Consider the following 16,987-nt stretch of genomic DNA (forward strand, 5'->3'; position numbering starts at 1 on the left):
TGCATTTTTTAAAAAGCAGAAACATGAAGAGGGGAGATCTACTACTGGCAAGAAAGAGGAGAGAAACTTTTAAGAGTTGTTAGATGTTTTTAATATTTGGGCACTGAGAGATTTAGAAAAGCATTTGTGTGGTTTTGAAACTGAAGAATTAGACACAAGTGCTTAGAGGTTTTGAGAACCCTGTTAGTCATCTATAGCGCTAAATACCCTCAAACATTCAGCCTGTCAGTCCTTTGCAGTACAGATGCCTGTAGCTGCACCAAGAGTGTAAGGCATTTGTCTTTTTTCATAAGAGAGTTTAGTTTTTCATAAGAAAGTTTAGAGCTGATCTTGTGTCTTTATAATTCAAGAAAATTGAGATATCATAGAAAGGGTTTTATGTATTATAGCTGCAGAGAACCTTTGTTCATTAGATTTAGTAAATGTCAGATAATAGACAGATAATAGGTGATAGACTGTATTTTGGGTTAAATTCTGTCATCACTTACTCCCTCTGATCATAGAGGACTGACAGTAACTGGGTAATTTGGGCTGTTAAAGGCCAGGAAACTGAGTTTTTATCAGTGGGAAAAATTCTATATTAAATGGCAATCTAATACAAACCCACTGAATTTCAGTGCAACAATTATCAAACTTGGTCCTGACTTTTTAAAATAGAAATATGATAAAGACTGACTTATCTTGCAGTATAATAATAATTTTTAGAGGATATACTTATTTTCACAATGTATGCTACTTCCAAAACACTTCTGTCACAATGCCAAACTGTGGCTGTTTGAGCATAAAGTTTGAGAAGGGCTATAGCTGGATCTCCCCCTTTGCATATGTCATAAGAGATACATCTAAATATTTGTAACATTCAGGATAGAAAAGCTGGTAGAATAATTCCTGTTTCATTTCATTCATTTCCAATAATTCATTTCCACTTCTAGCATCTCTAACACAAATACACCAGCAACCTTGTTCCCCTTTCTCCATAAAGGCAGAGAAGCCAGACTGCAGTGAGCGCCTTCAGCTTCAGAAGAGACTGGGCTGTAGAAATTTCCAGTGGTTTCTATCAAATGTGTACCCTGAACTCTCCCAGCCTGGAGACACACCAAGACTCTCTGGCAAGGTAAGAGAAAACACACTATAAAGAATGAACTTTTTTTTTTTTGCATTGTTCAGAGACTCCAGTGTCACTTCCATGTCCTAACTACTTGGTCCAAACAGGCAATACAACCAGGGTGGGAGGACAAAGACAAAGCAGCCAGGAACTGAACCCAGACTGTCTGACTCAGTTCAGTGCCACAGCTCAGAGGATCCTAACCTTAGGTTCTTCAGGTGCAATTAATAAAGGAAAAGAATTGCATTGCCTCATGCAGATGACAGAAGTGAGAGCAGCCAAGATATCTCTGTGCTGACCCAAGTGCACAAAGAGAATAAAAAGCATTTCTTCAGCCCTGCACTTCCCAAAGGACAAAAGTGATAGCAATAGCAGTTCCCTGGCTGTGTACAGGACAGGGAATGTCTGTTGTTTGTTTTTTTTTAACACATAGTTGATAATTATAATTCATTAAATATTAATTTATTCCCAGCAGCCTTACTGGAAGGAAGTTTCCCCCAACAAGGCAAAAAGGTCTACTAATTAATTCACACTCAGCTATCTTTAGCCAGATTTTACTGTGTCCTTTTACTATTTTACGTGCTCTTTATTTTCAAAGTTAGCTTGAGAAAAGTGTAACAACTGAGTGTGGATCACAAGAATTGTCATGTTTCTGACTACAGTGTCCCATTGAAGTGCAATTTTCCACTAGTATAAGCATTTTGATACCTTTCTTTTAATTATCAAAATAGTTAAACCCAGAAGTGGATCTCTCTAATTTAAACAAAACTCACTGGATAACACTGACCCTTGGTGAAACTCTGGCTTTTATATTAGTTTGCAAAATCAATATGCAAGATCAAGTCTGAAAGAAAAGAAATAGTGCCTGATTTATGAACAAAAGCATGTATCATAAAGGGATACAATCACAAAATGTTAGCTGAAGGATATTTTGTTTGTATCCAATTGTGATTTATTTCAGTATAAATTTTACTTACAGCTTTACAATACTGGCACTGGCTTCTGTGCAGATTACAGAACTGGAAGAGCTACTGCAGAAGGGTCTATTGAACTCTCCCCTTGCAGTGACAGTGTCACCCAGGTAATGTACACTTTGAGTATGTAGACACTGTGTCAGATCTAGGGAGCCATGCAGATGTAAGTGGCTGGGTTGATACTAGTGGAAATACTGGCATGTTCAAAATTAGTATGTGCTAAGGCAACAATGCCCACGCTTCCACAGCTAAGTGCCACTCAAAAAATGCCAATGCCACATGTGTCACTGAGGTAGATACCAGACTTTGCTCCAGGAGACAAAATTAAGGGCTTACTTGTTTAGTATATTTGGTAGTGTCTGGGGAACAGAAAGCTTGTCAGTAAAAAATACATAACAGTTCCAAAATATAGGGGGGAGGAGGGGGCTCCCTATTAGTTACTAAATCTGAGGATTAATGCCTAAACTGCAGTCTAAGGCGGGAGGTAAATTCATTTAGACTCCCTAGCTGGCATCGGTCTAGCTCAGGGTGAGCTGCAGGCACATTTCAAACTGCAGCACGTGAATACACTGTCAGAAACACCCTTCTGTTCAAATATTTATGAAACTGGAAAATTTTGTGATAGGGTGGGTTTATGTTACACATAGTCATGGTTCACAAAGCCTTTCCTTAGGTAAATAGTTATGCCAGAATTAGCTAGCAGGGGGAACTGCTTTGAAGGGTCAAGGCTGTTTGGTCTCTGTCACTCCTGTTTGGGTTGTATCTTAACAAACATGTACAGGAAATTACCTTTAGTATTAACATTTAAAAATGAACTGGGATGTCCATCTATCATTGTTCAAACAAACCCTTCCTTTCCCAGAACTTTGAATATAACATGAAGGAAATCTTACTTGGTTCTGCTCCACTGCTTTGCTTTGATGTCAGACACGGGAAGGTTGTCCCTCAAAACTGTACAAAGGAGACAGATAACAGCAACCAGCACTGGGATGTCCAGGAGGTCAGTAGTGGCTCTGCCATGGGGAAAGGCAGGTGATTGTGACTGTGGGATCACTGGCTGATTTCAGGATTTGTGTGTGAAGAGATGAGATGCCTGAAGGGCAAATTTCACTTTTTTACCTTTTTAACCCAGAATATCTCTTGCCCACTAACACTGGCTATGTAAAAAGCTTTTGGTTTAGAAATACAAACTACAGAAATCCCACCTAAAATCCTATTTCTTTGTTTTACATGTTTATTTTACTGGCCTTTTTGGAATAGAATCAGAATCAGTAGTTGTAAAAATAAGAGCAGGGCAAATCCGTTCCCATTTCCTTCAGATTGAGGGAGGGTTTGGAAATCCTGACCCCTCCCAAATGAGAGCCCTTTGTGGAGCTTTCAGTGGGAAACAATAAATTTTCTCCTGCATTGTAAGAGAAGAGCAAACTTCCTATTAGAGGAATTCACTGTTTTTCAGTGAACTTTACCCAGCAGAGCAGGAACTCCTCAACAAGACTGAAAAATGTCATGCTTTGGGACAGCCTGGGAAAATAGCAGTTACTGTATTTGTAGGGATGCAGCAATCCTCTGGAACAGTCCTACTGTAATTGTGCTTGATTCCTAAGACAAGTACTGGTCCTTATAAAATGTTGTCGTCTGTAATACTGAAGTGGTGCTGATGACAACCTGTAGCCATAGGAAAAATGGTGGTGGAAAAGAACTCTGCACCTACCACTCATGTTAGCTTCAAAAGGAACTACAAATATTCACCATGCTCTGGGCAGAATGCTAAATCCAGTCATTGTGTTTAGAGCATTGCTTAAAAAAATTTGAACAACCAGTTGTTACTGGTGATATATTGTATATAAATTTTCTGAAACATGGCCTAGCTTTTACTGGAAATCCCTTACTTTTAATTTGTTCTTTCTTTCTCTTCTTCTCTCATCTTGTAGAATGGAATGATTGTCCATGTCCTGTCTGGCAAATGCATAGAGGCAGCAAAGAGTGAAGATGAGAAGGACTTGTTTCTGTATGCGTGTAACAAGAATGCAAATCAGGTGTGGCAATTTGAACGTTCCCATGGGCTACGTCAGAGGTGACTGGCAGGTCGCTACAGAAGTCAAGTCTCCAAAGTTTAACATTACTTCTGCTTGGGATTTAAGATGCATTTCCTGCAAGGACAAGAAAGATGTTTGTGTTTGCTGTAGCATGCAAGGAAGTCAGGAATGTCTCTTGTTTAAAAGCCTGGCTCCTGGTTAATCCAGCTCTAGCTAAAATTTCTATTTATTCTGTGAAGCAGGGAATAGAGAAATTGTGAGAATCAATAAATTCTCAACTCTGCTATTGCAGAAGACATTTAGGTTTGCCCTTTGATGGAAACATGGAAAATTGGCTGCCAGACAGCTTGTCTTCAGTATATGCTATGACTTTTGAGGATACAGGAAAAGTGAGATTTTTGAAACTGCAAGAGGAAGCCAGCTAAACCAGGGCAGGAGTTTAACCTTGTTTTACAGTGCCCTCAACTCATATAAAACAAAGTAGGTTTTGTATGTATAAAAGTAATAAATATTTCCACATGTAATGGCAAAAATTTTGTTTTGCAGTTAACCTGAGCCAAATTTCTACTCTCTGTGAGATTACACAGAGCATAAATTAACACTTAATTAGGCATTAATTGCTCTAATTGACTTGGACTATTGACAGTCCTCAGTGTTTGGCACACCCTTCCTTAAATCCTTATCCACAGTCTAATTTGGATGGGAGAATGACTGAAATATTAATAACTTTTTTTTTGTTGTTTTTTTTTTTTTAATTATATTTTAGGACAACTCCTCAGGAAACTTTTGCAGTAGTAAGGAGGGTAACAACTTCTCTGCTTATTTGGGAATAGAAAGAATTGGCAGCATCCATTTGCTCTTGTAAAGCCATGGGATGAGCTTACTATTATTACTATTATTATTATTATTATTACTATTATTATTACAGTAACAGAAGTGCTGGCTGAAAACAGAAAGTGAAGGGAAACAGCCAGTTTCAACAGTGGCTACCTAGGAACAAAATACTGGTTTTGCTTCCATTTGCTTGCAGCCTGAGTTAAGTCTTTCAGGCTGTCAGTTTTAGCCAAGAAGATTGTGTAGATTCTTGCTGTTGTGGGTCTTCGAGATGATCCTGAAAAAAACAAATTTTCTAAAGAAGTTTCTTCTGTAGAGCCTACATTGCTGCTGACCTGCTGTCTTTCAAAGGAGTGAATGAGAGATGAGGTTAAATAACAAGAATGGTCTCACACAATATGAACTTAGCCAAGCAAACTTCCACCTCAGTATCTCATTAGGGTACTTTCCTTTCCGAAGATAAAATCAATTAAATCAATGATGACACTTCCCAAGAGCCTGCTAAGAGTCTTCCCACATCAACACCTGATTTATAGTATAACTCTGATCAACATCTGATTTATAGTATAAATCAATCACAATCCTATGTACATATTAAAGGGGAAGGGTATCATTAATGAAATTCATTTAGGTTTTGAATTATTTCCAAGAGACAGAAAATTGTGGGTTTTTTTTTTAAATGTACAGCACATTGTTTAAACTTTAGAGAATGGAAGGACTAACAGATTATTCTGCTTAGAGCCTTCCAGTTACCTGCTCTCAGTAAATCACAATAAATTGGTATCAAGCAAAACTGATTACAACAGAGGACACGAAGAGTATTCTCTGTTGTGTTGTCCAAAACATCTCCCAGTGTCTAACTCTCTGTCTACTTTGAGTGCTAAAGATTCCACACTGTGTTAAGACATCACTCCAATCATCTTGATTACCACTTATGCTTTCTTTGATAGCATCAGAATCTCTTACTATTTCTGCTGTATCATTTAAAATCTCCTGAGACATTCTGGAAAATGCTTTAATTTTCAGCTAAGATGAAGATAGCAACCTCTTCCAGAACACCAAGTGATACCTGACCATTGCCCAAATCCAGGGTGAGAAAAGAGAATTTTAAAAATTGCATAAATGCTGTTTTAATGACATGTGATGCTTTTATTTTAAATTATGAGTATGCCAGGTTTTTAAATTATGTATTATTTATTATATTTTGGACACCACACTGGGAATATAATTCCTTCAGAATTTAGGTAAATGTTAAAAAAATGTGTATACAAATATGGCAATTGACCACAAGTGATATTTATCACAAAGAAGAATGAAAATATTTCTGGTTTAGAGAGGAAATGTTTGGAATTTCAGAGACATGGACATCTTCATTTACACTACTTTTCAATATTGTGATAAAAACATAGAAAATAAGGTTTGCTGTAGATATATGTACCATAGAAAAATATGTTACCTAATACCTCTTCAAAAAATAAAATTAAAATCTATGGTGCAGTGCCATTTAGAAAATAATTGTTAATGCACTTGTTTTACTTACTAACAGAGTAAATGTATGTTTGGTTTCCAAGGGAACTAAATTCCAGAGCATGGGCCAGAAGGGGACATGGATTGTGGAGCACACTTCCCTCTAATAGAAACATAACTTAGAACACACAAATTAAAAAAAAAAAAAAAACAAAAAACCACCCAACAAACAAAAACAAACAAACAAAAAAAAAACCTAAAGGAAAGCATCTATCCCTGTTTTTCCTATTTTCTTTCCTATATGGCTTTTAAATGGATTGGTTGGTTGTACCAATACTGTTTCCTCATTGTGGTCATTTAGACTTTGCCCCTGTGGTTACATCTATCAGCTACTCTTCTCCTCATGGAACTGGGCTCAACAAAGAGTGGTGGCTAAGTATGCTGGTATATTTTCTTCATTTCTACCCATCTTTCATTTAATACTAGCACACAATGATGCTTTGAGCACCACAAAACATAGAATTACATTCAGTTCTCTATTTAGACATGGTCAACATTCCAGGTTCCACTAATTCCCGTGACAGGAGAGAAACGTAAGGACAAAATGTTTCAGGTAAGAATTAAACAGTTTAAACTTTGAAGACCTCCAAATGAGAGCCTCAGGCAAGAGCAAAGGAATTCCAGCATAACAAATAAATACCTTATAGTGTAACTCCACCTGTTTCTTTGAATTTCACAACCCAGGCACAGTGCTTTGAGCCAAACCCACCCATGAAGCTGAGCTAAAAGGTCAGATTCAAGAACAGGTCACATTTTGGTTGACAGCACTTACTAAACAGTCTAGTTTATTCCTCTCCCAGCTCATAGAAAATGGAAAAAAATAGAGTTGAAATACTGTTCAGAGTACTTTTAAACTGAGCCCCAGTTGATGCAGTTGGTGTTGGCCATAGGCTGGGGTTTGTCCTGTTAGGTGAGGTGCCATCACTGGCACAGAGAAGCAATGGCAGAATTCCTCTCCATGTGTTATGCTGAAGTCTAAACGGGGATGGGAGGTTTACCAACCTTCATGCTAAATCCTGTAGCACAGAAATATTGAGGGTATCTCTCAGTCCAGGTGTAAGTGCCTCCAGGTCCTGTCATGAAGATGTTCATTGAGATGTTATACTGTCTGCTGATTGAAATGCAATAGCTTCCATTTCTGATATACCCAGGAAAGAATGGAACTATGTTCAGGCATCCTAGACAAGAACAGTAACAGCCCAGGTTTCCATAACAGCTGGAAGGTGACATATGAGTTAGAGCTTTCAGATGCTGACTTTGTATCTCATTTTAACTCAAGCAGTTCTATTCAAACTGCAAACATATTGGAATAGAGTAAAAAAGGAGTGTTTTACAAATAGGTAACATGTTTTTAAGCTCATGTTTTTAAGCTATGCAAACTGCACGTGTCTGCCCTGAATAAAGTGTATCAGTGCACAGAGAAACATATTTTTATTTCCTTCATTGTGTTATGATTTGTTAATGCCTTGTTTTCCTCATGCTGCAGCACAGCTGGTCTGCAAAAAGTCCAGTCAGAAAGCATCCAGTGGCAATACCCTCATGCAGCCATCACCTGATAGTCTTACAGAAAAGTACATCTTGTCAGGACTTATCGGCATCTTAGAGGGGGTTTGATTTTGCAGACCTCTGCCATAATTTCCATTGGTTTCATTGGAAAAGTCTGAGTAAGAACTCCAAATTCAGAGTCCCTGGAAAGCATGAACTCCGGCACACCCTTCAGGCAGCTCACAGCTGCTTATTCACCAGGTGCTTTGGAAGGATGTTTTGGAAAAACAATCTGGCTACATGACTTGAGAAAGAAGCCATAGTGGTTTCACTATCTTTCTAGCTGATAATTTTTAATTATTTTTTTTTAATTAGCTATCACTCTTGGGGATGATTATGCTTTAGACATGTGGAACAGGATTCACCTCTGTTAACTGGGCCCACCTGAACAGTAGTCACAACTAAGGCAGTTTAAGTTTCTTCTACTGGTGAACAGAGTACATTTCCAGAGGTAATCAGTGGCAAGTATTTAACCAATATGGGTAAATCACTGTCCAGAAATGCTTGCTCTCTCTAATTATTAGAGAGGGTTTATTGATAATTAATTTAGATGTCATGTATAAATTTTAAACTGAAGTGGAAGGAAAGTAATCCCAAAGAGTACCTAGGCTAAAATCCCTTCCAGGAGTCCAACCCCAGTGCCCAGCTCTTCCAAGATTCCTCTAAGATCTGGCTTTAGGCACAGAGATGACAGCCAAGAACAAACTTGCTACCATCTGCAGTTTCCTTAAATGAGTTAAATCCAACAGCACACTTTTCCAAGACAGCTTCTTTGTTCACAGACTGAGAGAACTCATTGTGTAGGATGCCATGTTAAAACATGATCTGGTCACAAAGGAATAGGAATTTAAATTTTCAGAAATGTCTCTATAATATTTTGAAGATGTTAACTCTAATATTAATAATAAATCTTCTGTATCTTTCTGCTGAGTAGGCTGGAAGGCTGCAGCAGAATTTTTAGGACACAGATACAGGTGCCAGGATTGTTTGCAAGGTTCTTCTTAGCTTGAACCTAAGTTACAGACAGACCAGCCTGAGGGCTGAATGCATTACTCAGTTTCTAAGTAGCTGCACAATGTCCTTACTTAGAGTCCATGACCTTTGGTAATACTACCGTGATACTTATTTACACCAATGGTAATTTTGTGTAACAAATTGAAAAAAAGGTGAAAGTAATTAACTTTTTGAAAACTTGCATATTATAAAAATATTTAATATATTTCAAAATATCTAATCTCTTTTGTGAAATTACTCAAAAGATTGCTCCTGCATTTATTAGTCCCTCAGTCTTACAGACTGATAACAAATAATCTAATAATGTCACTTACACTGTTAGAGGCATAAATGAGCTTTAAAATACTACATCCCTTAGTATTGTATTTTTCACAGTATTTTTTATTCACTTCTTATTATGCTATTAGGTGAAAACTGGGGCTTTTTACCACCTCTTTTTTATCACTTAATGTAAGAATTACACAAAAAATTTAATTGCAGCTCAAAAAGAAAATCAGCTGGTACTTTGATGTATCAGGAGTTCAAGATGGAGAACATCACATATTTATACCTGAGTACAAGCCCTTGGGAGGCTGCTTCTGTCAAACACCCTTTATACATCTAGTTTGGGATTACTGAACAAACCAAAAGTGGTCAAAAGCTATAGCCAAATCAAAATGTTGGACGCAAACATGTCCTACAGAGACAACAGGTCATTGCATTAGTGTAGTCTTCTTTTGCTTTCCCTCTTATTAGCACACACTTTGCCTGCTTAGAAATCAAGAGCCACGCAGTAAATAGAGATTAATAATCAAGCAAGATTATATAATAATCTTGAGCCAAGCAGTAAACAGAGTTTAATAATCAAAGTATTGCAAGTGGGTAGTCTCATAGAATTCATCATGTCAATTAAAAAGTAAGTCTTGCAGTAAATTTCACATTGGACATGTTGACTTATAAACTCTTGGCTTTCGGTTGTCTTACCTAGTTTGTGTATGTGTCATACTTATCAAAAACTTATCATTTGTGGTGTCAAGAGCTGCTTTCACTTACAAATCAGTCATCAAACCACAGAGCCTGAAGACCACTTAGTCTGGCTGGGCACTGATGCTCCCTGAGCCCGTGCAGTCCAGCTGATCGATCCCTGGCTGCCACAGCAAGCTCCCGGACAGTGGCAAGAGCCACTTCTTCAGGGCAGTTTGCTGTTGATTCCTTCGCTTGCAGAAGCAAAGGAAACATTAATTTCCTTTCCTAGTGCAGCAACCTGCGGTCAGTCTGTGGTGTCTGCACAGACTCACATACACACAAGCCCAGGAACAGAGCCTGGTGCTGACGCTAAGGAAATAACTTTGAGTTGTGCAGTTTCGGCTCCAGATCCTGCTGTTGGAACAACCTTCAGTGTGCAGCCTGTGACAGAACTCTTAAAATTCTCTAGCACCAAGAACAACTCTTAAATCAGTGATGAGAGGAAAGGGTGAAACAAAATAGGTCTTGACCCTGGAAAAGAACTCGATAAGCAAAATAAGAACAATGAGACCATAATTTGCTAATTTCAAGATGTCTATCTTTTCTATAACATATACAATTTTGGCAGTTTTGCTTAAGATTGGATGTAACATGATGCTTAGACTTGGCAGATTGTGATGATTCCATTTTGAGGAGTTTCCAAGGTTTCTGAATTTGATTTCAGTGTGGAACAAGACCCACCATGTCCTTTGCTCTCTGGAACAGAGCTGGGATGCTCACACAGGCAGTGATGAGAGAGGTCTCCAGGCCCGGCTGTGCAGGGCAAAGTGCTGGGCTCTGCTTCCTTGTCACCCATCATAAGAAACAATCTTTTCCTCAGGGCTGTCTTGCTTTCAATATGCAGGCAAATTTTGATGAAAAATTGTTTTCCTAGATTTTTACTGCTAGCTCTTGTGAACGTCTACAACATGCTAGCAAAGACTGCAGACTCAGCAAAATGAGAAAATCATTATTTTATTTTTAACAGAGAGAAAGAATAAAGAGGCAAATGGGAAGAGGAGAATTTAATTTCAGTTCCCAAGTACTTCCATCCATTTTTTTCTATGGCACTGGAGGACTGCAGAACAACCCAGCTGGGCTACTACAGTAACAGAAACCTCAGGTTTATGTTGCAAGTACTTGTTCCTAGTGACATCCCTGACAGACAGGGGAAGGCTTTTTTTACATTTTCATGTATAGAACTGAACATATTTGCTTCCTAAAGTGGGAGCAGTGAAAATGAGATTGAGGATGGCTCATGAAATGACTGTCAACCTTAGTGGCAGAATTGAACCAGGTACATAAAATAAACAATTGACAATCTCTGATTGGAGTTCAAAGTTAGGCCACTTCATTTACCAGCAGACATTGCTGTGTTTAGTAGCAATTACAGAGAGAGTTTTGAACTTTGTGATGTAAGTTTTTAAAAAACTAAGTCTTTATTTTCAGACCTAGGCCTCTGTAAGTGTCAGATTTAATGTGGTTCATATTGACGTTATGTTGATTTTAATAAAGTCACCGCTATTGGCAGAAACAGCTTACATAAGAATGTCCGTTTTCAAAAATCCTTCATTTTGAATTCAAAACTGTGTTAGAGTGAAAAGCATGAAAACATGAATCAAAAGGCAAGAAGCCTAAAAAAAGGAGATGTAGATGTGAACATGAACGTGATACACTATCTGAAAGACTACAGATCATAAAGTGACCTCATGAATTTGAGGAACTTGGTGATATTTGAGTACACTGGATTTAAAGACAACATGCCAAAGCAGAGAAATGTGACTTATAATTTTTTGAATCCACTTCTGATGACTTTCCTTCAGTCTGCTTAACACTAAAACATGCTGTCCCCCACACCGATGGTTTCAGGGACCAGGCATTCAGATCCACCTTGTGAAAATAGTCTAGTCCCAAATTAATAGTTATGTTTTGTCTCCATTCTTTATTGTTTTTAGGACCTCTAGTGGCAGAAAAAAAGGCATTTGTAGAGAAGGTCATCTGGAAAACTCTTAACACGAAAGCAAGTATGGCCAGTATGGCCATGAATCCCAGCCAGTAAGAAGTGAATGTGAAAATGCCATTTAATTAAAATTCTGGATTTTCTCCAGGAATACTTATCTTGTCTTCTTTCTCTTTATATACAGCATACTGCAAAAAGAATACACTGAAACAGACCTCTCCACTAGTGAAGGGAATTATGCTTTTGTGCTAACCTAGGAACATCATGGTACACTGATTTAAAAAAAAGCTCCACTTTCTCCCCTCCAGAACCCCAAAAAACATCCTATTATTTGTCTGTGCATAAATGTCCAAATCCAGGGCTCCTACTGCCTAACTCAATGAAAGACTGAAGTCTGCTAGGAAAATGTCCAAGACATAAAATACATTCAAAACTACTGGTGACTGTTCATGCCTGTCAGCAATCTTTTTAGCAGTTACTCTCAATTATTGACATTTCATTACGAGGTTTCAAGGTGACTCTGGATGACAGGTAAAATCACAAATTTTCTGCTTCTCAGTAGGAAGACTGATTAACTCTGGAAATGTACAGCATACTATGAAAATCTGTTCCTCCAGATAACTCCATTTTGACTCTTGACAACAAAAAAATGTTGGGTTTTATCTGCACCCCTTTGCCAGATCATTGCAGCTGTGCCAGTACTGTTAAAACCCCTTACCTTTGTGGATCTAGGACTTGTCTCTCTAAACAGAAGAAAATATTAATCTTCAAAAAGGGCAAGAACAATTTATACCTGCTCCTACACTAAGTCTCATCAGTGCAACTCTATTATTAAAAATGTTTAAAACATATCTGCAAAATAAATAGCAAAATTAATAAACCCTCTACATGTGGAAAAACTTTATGACCATCCAGAACACAGGAAAGCCATATCCTTTTTTTTTTTTTTTTCTTCTTGGTTTTGGCAATAAAAATACAGTCCTAATGGAGAACACAGGAGAGCAAGTACCAGCAGAATTGACAAGATGGAGGAGGTATATCTCAGACAGTGAGAATGTGCAGGTGGTTATTTGTTCTACTGAGACCAAGATTTCTCTTTTTCTGGCTGGACATGTCAGAGAGATGCACAAATCTGTAACTGAGGTTTTGTCCCTGCCCTGTTTAAGAGAGTCATCTCATTTACTATGGACAGTCTTGGAAATGTCATTTCTTGGCAGTCATGAGCAATGAATTACAATATGCTACATCTGGGGGGAAATGCTGGAAAGAATCTGCACAGTAAAGATTTGGAAAGTGCAAGAATGAAAAGGTAAACAGTATTCCATATTGATAAAATACATTTAAGAAGTTTAAAATAAGACAGCTGAGTAGGAAAGCAGACTAATAAACCTGAGTAGTTTCAGATTTACTGAAAAGGGTATTTCAGGTGTGGATGTAGCTCCAGGTATTGATACAGCTCCTCAAATCTCACCGAGGTGTTTTGGTCACGAGTTAGTGTTGGGCAACTGCTCAGGAACATCAAGAACATGTGTAACACAGCAGGGGAGTGTTCAATGCATCCAGTGGTGGGGATAACAGCCTGACCTCATGAAGCAAGGTCACCTTATTGTGACAGAGGTTAATTCTAATCAGGTATCTTACATCTGAAGGTATTGTAATAGAGATTGAACAGCTGCTGAATTAAGTAAATGAATAGAAAGAATTCAACTGTAATATAAATAATAAATGAAAAGATAGAATAAGATTCCTTATACACTAACATCCCCTGAAAAATTTGGAGTAATCAAAACTACTCAAGGTTGGTGTCAAGTGCCAGCCCAGGTGGCAAGATAGTGTAAGGTAAGAAATACTGTGAGACTTCATATTGACTTCTTCAGAATTAAATTAATCATTTCATAAATGCTGAAATACTTCAATTGACACTCTGGGATCAAACTGATTTTTATTAATAAAAAACTGCTTCCTCTCTCTCCTACTGATTTTTCAGTTCTGCAAGAGATAAAAAAATAAACAAAACAAGAACTGTATCTGACTGAGAGCAGTCACAGAATGTGTCTTGAGGCATTTCGAATATGGCTCTGGTGAAGACAATGTCATGCTCTTAGAAATAAGAGTTTTGTCTGTGCTTCTGCCTCTCACTGAGTCATTAACAGCCTCAGATGTGAATGACACTGAAATGCACTTGCTCAGTCTGGTTTTTTGGCTGACACAGTGAAGCAGCAATCAGACTGAGGCTGAAACATTTATGAGAGAGAGTCATGAAGGGCAGAAAACCCAGAAATGCATTATTTACTGCACATATTCTTTATTCTCTCTTCATGGGTAATTCATTTGAATTCTGCTCTTCTGTTGGGTGAAGTGGATCTAAAGTAACATTTCTGAAGCAGCCTGTTACTCCAGATTTACACAGCTGTGCTGGATGGCAGGATCTGCCTCAGAGCATTTTATATTAGCTGTGTCTCAGAGGGTGCTCTATGCCTAGGGCTCAGAATATTCCCAGCCAGCTTAATTTTCACAAGCTGCCCTTGCAAGGCAAACTGCAAATGTATTTACAGATCTAGAACAATAATTTCTTACTCTTCAGGTTTGTTAACCTGTCAGAAATGAATCTGTTTCTTCAGACTTCTATTTTTGCAGGTGCCTCTGCTACAAAGGCCTCAGCTGTACAAAAATGAACTAGACAAAATGTGCAGACGCTTTATTTGGCATGGAAAGAACCCAAGGACACAGCCCTGCTACGGTTGCAAAAATTAAAAGGAATATAGGGAACTTGGCCTTTCTCCGTGGAAACTCGACATTTGGGTGGCCTGGCTGCAGCCTGTGTGGGGCTGGCAGTCGCTGTCTGAGAATGAAGAGGCTGACTTAACCTGGATCTCTATCAAATCCTCCCTCTGCATTTGGCAGAGGTACTGACAGAAATCCTCTGGCCGAGAAAGCACAATCAAATCCTGTTAGGCACAGTATCTTGAGAAGGGGGTCATTTAGTTTAAAACACTGAGACATTTTAACTGTGGTTGTTTGGCATTTACTCTGGTTGCTGATTTATTTGAATTCTCCTTCAGTTACAAAAAAATATCAAGGGGGAAAAGAAAAAAGGATCTAAGGATCTGCAAGACTCAGAGAGTTTTTTAGGGAGCAGATTAATAAATTCTTCCAGTGTACATCTTCGATACATCACCCCTCACCTGTGTATGCACAGGAGATAATCAAGCAGTCCTAACTACTGGGAAACTTGTGAGGTTTACTGAGAAACAAATTCTGAGGTTAGTGCCTGAACAAACAGCTGGGATGGGAAGAAAATGCTTCCTCTCATAAGTAGGTGGAAGTGGGTCCTGAATCATTGCTTCCCCCTGGCTGCCCCACATCCCTCGGTTCAGTGTGCATAGAGGAAATCCACATAGGAAAAGCTTAGGTATCAGCCCTGTCTGCTGCTCACCCTTGCTTCCACAGCAAAATCCCACCTCTAGGTTGCTAAGCAGTTTGTGGTAGTGATGTGGAGGCCACAGAAGTCTATTTTGATGCCAAAAGCAGGGTGCCAGTTTGGTGTGCCATTACCTGCTCTCTTCTGGGCCTTATGTCAAGGGATATTAAAAACACAATCTTCGTTCCAGTTCAAAGCAGAGCATGAACTTCATAAACCATCCCTGGCAGGGACCATGTTTCCCTGCTTGCTATGTCCTTTTCACAGTCCTGTGAGGCATTGCATTTGCCTGTCACTGTCGCACGGTTCACCATCTCCAGGTTTGGGAATTTTGATGTTTGTCTCAAGAAATGTATTAAGTTCCCAACTCCGCAGCTTTTACTTGCCCAAGGAAAGCTCATAGGCTCTGACCTCAGGCTGTTTGCAAAGCCTGTCAAAACTCATTTGTCTAGGAGATTGCAGAAGCAAATATCACAGTAAAGGCTAAAAGGCAATTCTATGCCAAGCTCATTCTAGGTCACTAACTTCCTAAGGGTATTCTTCTAAGAAATAGCTTCATTTTGAGTAGTTCTGCAAGAGGAGAGAGACTGTGAGTTATAGTTAACCCCTTCATCCTAAGAAAAAGCAAGAATCCTTCAGTCTATCACGTTTATCATTCAACATTTATTCAGGCTAAGACGTCCCCCCTTAGAGCCAATACTAGGAAATAAAGTTACAAGGAAATAGTAGATTTGAATGAAATATTCTTTGCCCTTTCAAAAAGCACACTATTTTAAATGTGTATCTTGGGCAGCATCCCCACTTCTTTTAGCAAAGTAAATACAGTGTATTCAAAACAAAAAGAAATCTCACATTGAAAAACTGCATCAACTCAAATAAAAGGCTTCACTGCCCAGAAAACTCAGATACCCCTCAGGAAAGCCATTGGAGCAAAGACAAAGAAATACAGGAGGCACACAGATGCAGTTTTGAAGGAAGAGACAGTCATGTAAGAAGTACAATAGAGCTAAATAAAATGAACATGCAAGGGAAGTAACATAATACAAAATTAAACAAATAAAGCCAGCTAAATGATGGGAGGTGTGGAGGTAAAGCAGACTTGGACAGTCCTACCAAAGTGCATAGAGCTTGCACACCTGCATCAGCTGCTGTTAGGAGGTTGTGAGAGGGACTAGCAAAAAAACTACCTGAATCCATGGTACCTTAGATCACCTCATCTTCTAAAAACCACCTAGGCCATGAGCAAGAGACATGAGGAGAAAGACAAGGTTATTCTAAGGCTTTGATTCTAAAAAGTTATTTCCTTAATTAAACATAAGTTCTAAGATAATGTCAGCCCAGTGCTCATCAAGTGTCAAAAAACGTTAGGAATGTTAGGAATTCGTGGAAAATAGAGTAATAGAGAACAAATAGCGCTATGCAAATGCATGCATAATGCACATGTGTCTAAAATTGTGCTTATTTCCCTTTCAAAAATGGTGCAGAAAAATAAGAAAAAAAAAATCTTAACAGTCATCAGTAGGCTAGAATGTTGACAGCAGAAAACTGCCTCTTCCTATCCAAAAGGTGTCTTTAAATGAACCCCAG

At 38.5% G+C, this 16,987-nt stretch overlaps 1 protein-coding gene across 4 annotated transcripts in view; it reads left to right on the plus strand.

Annotated features, from left to right (window-relative positions):
- GALNT15 (polypeptide N-acetylgalactosaminyltransferase 15) overlaps positions 1–7,900 on the plus strand; it is a 29,781-nt gene extending 21,881 nt beyond the window's left edge. For all 4 annotated transcript variants that reach the window (XM_021538150.4, XM_021538151.4, XM_021538149.4 and 1 more), the window contains exons 8-11: positions 983–1,114; positions 2,085–2,186; positions 2,942–3,079; positions 4,011–7,900. In XM_021538150.4, coding sequence (XP_021393825.2) covers positions 983–1,114; positions 2,085–2,186; positions 2,942–3,079; positions 4,011–4,157 — 519 coding nt within the window. In that variant the 3' untranslated portion in view covers positions 4,158–7,900. The remainder of the gene's footprint in view (positions 1–982; positions 1,115–2,084; positions 2,187–2,941; positions 3,080–4,010) is intronic.
- Positions 7,901–16,987: the final 9,087 nt, after the last annotated feature.

Source organism: Lonchura striata, chromosome 2 (genome assembly GCF_050655825.1).
Source record: "Lonchura striata isolate lonStrDom1 chromosome 2, ASM5065582v1, whole genome shotgun sequence".
Lineage (NCBI taxonomy): Eukaryota > Metazoa > Chordata > Aves > Passeriformes > Estrildidae > Lonchura > Lonchura striata.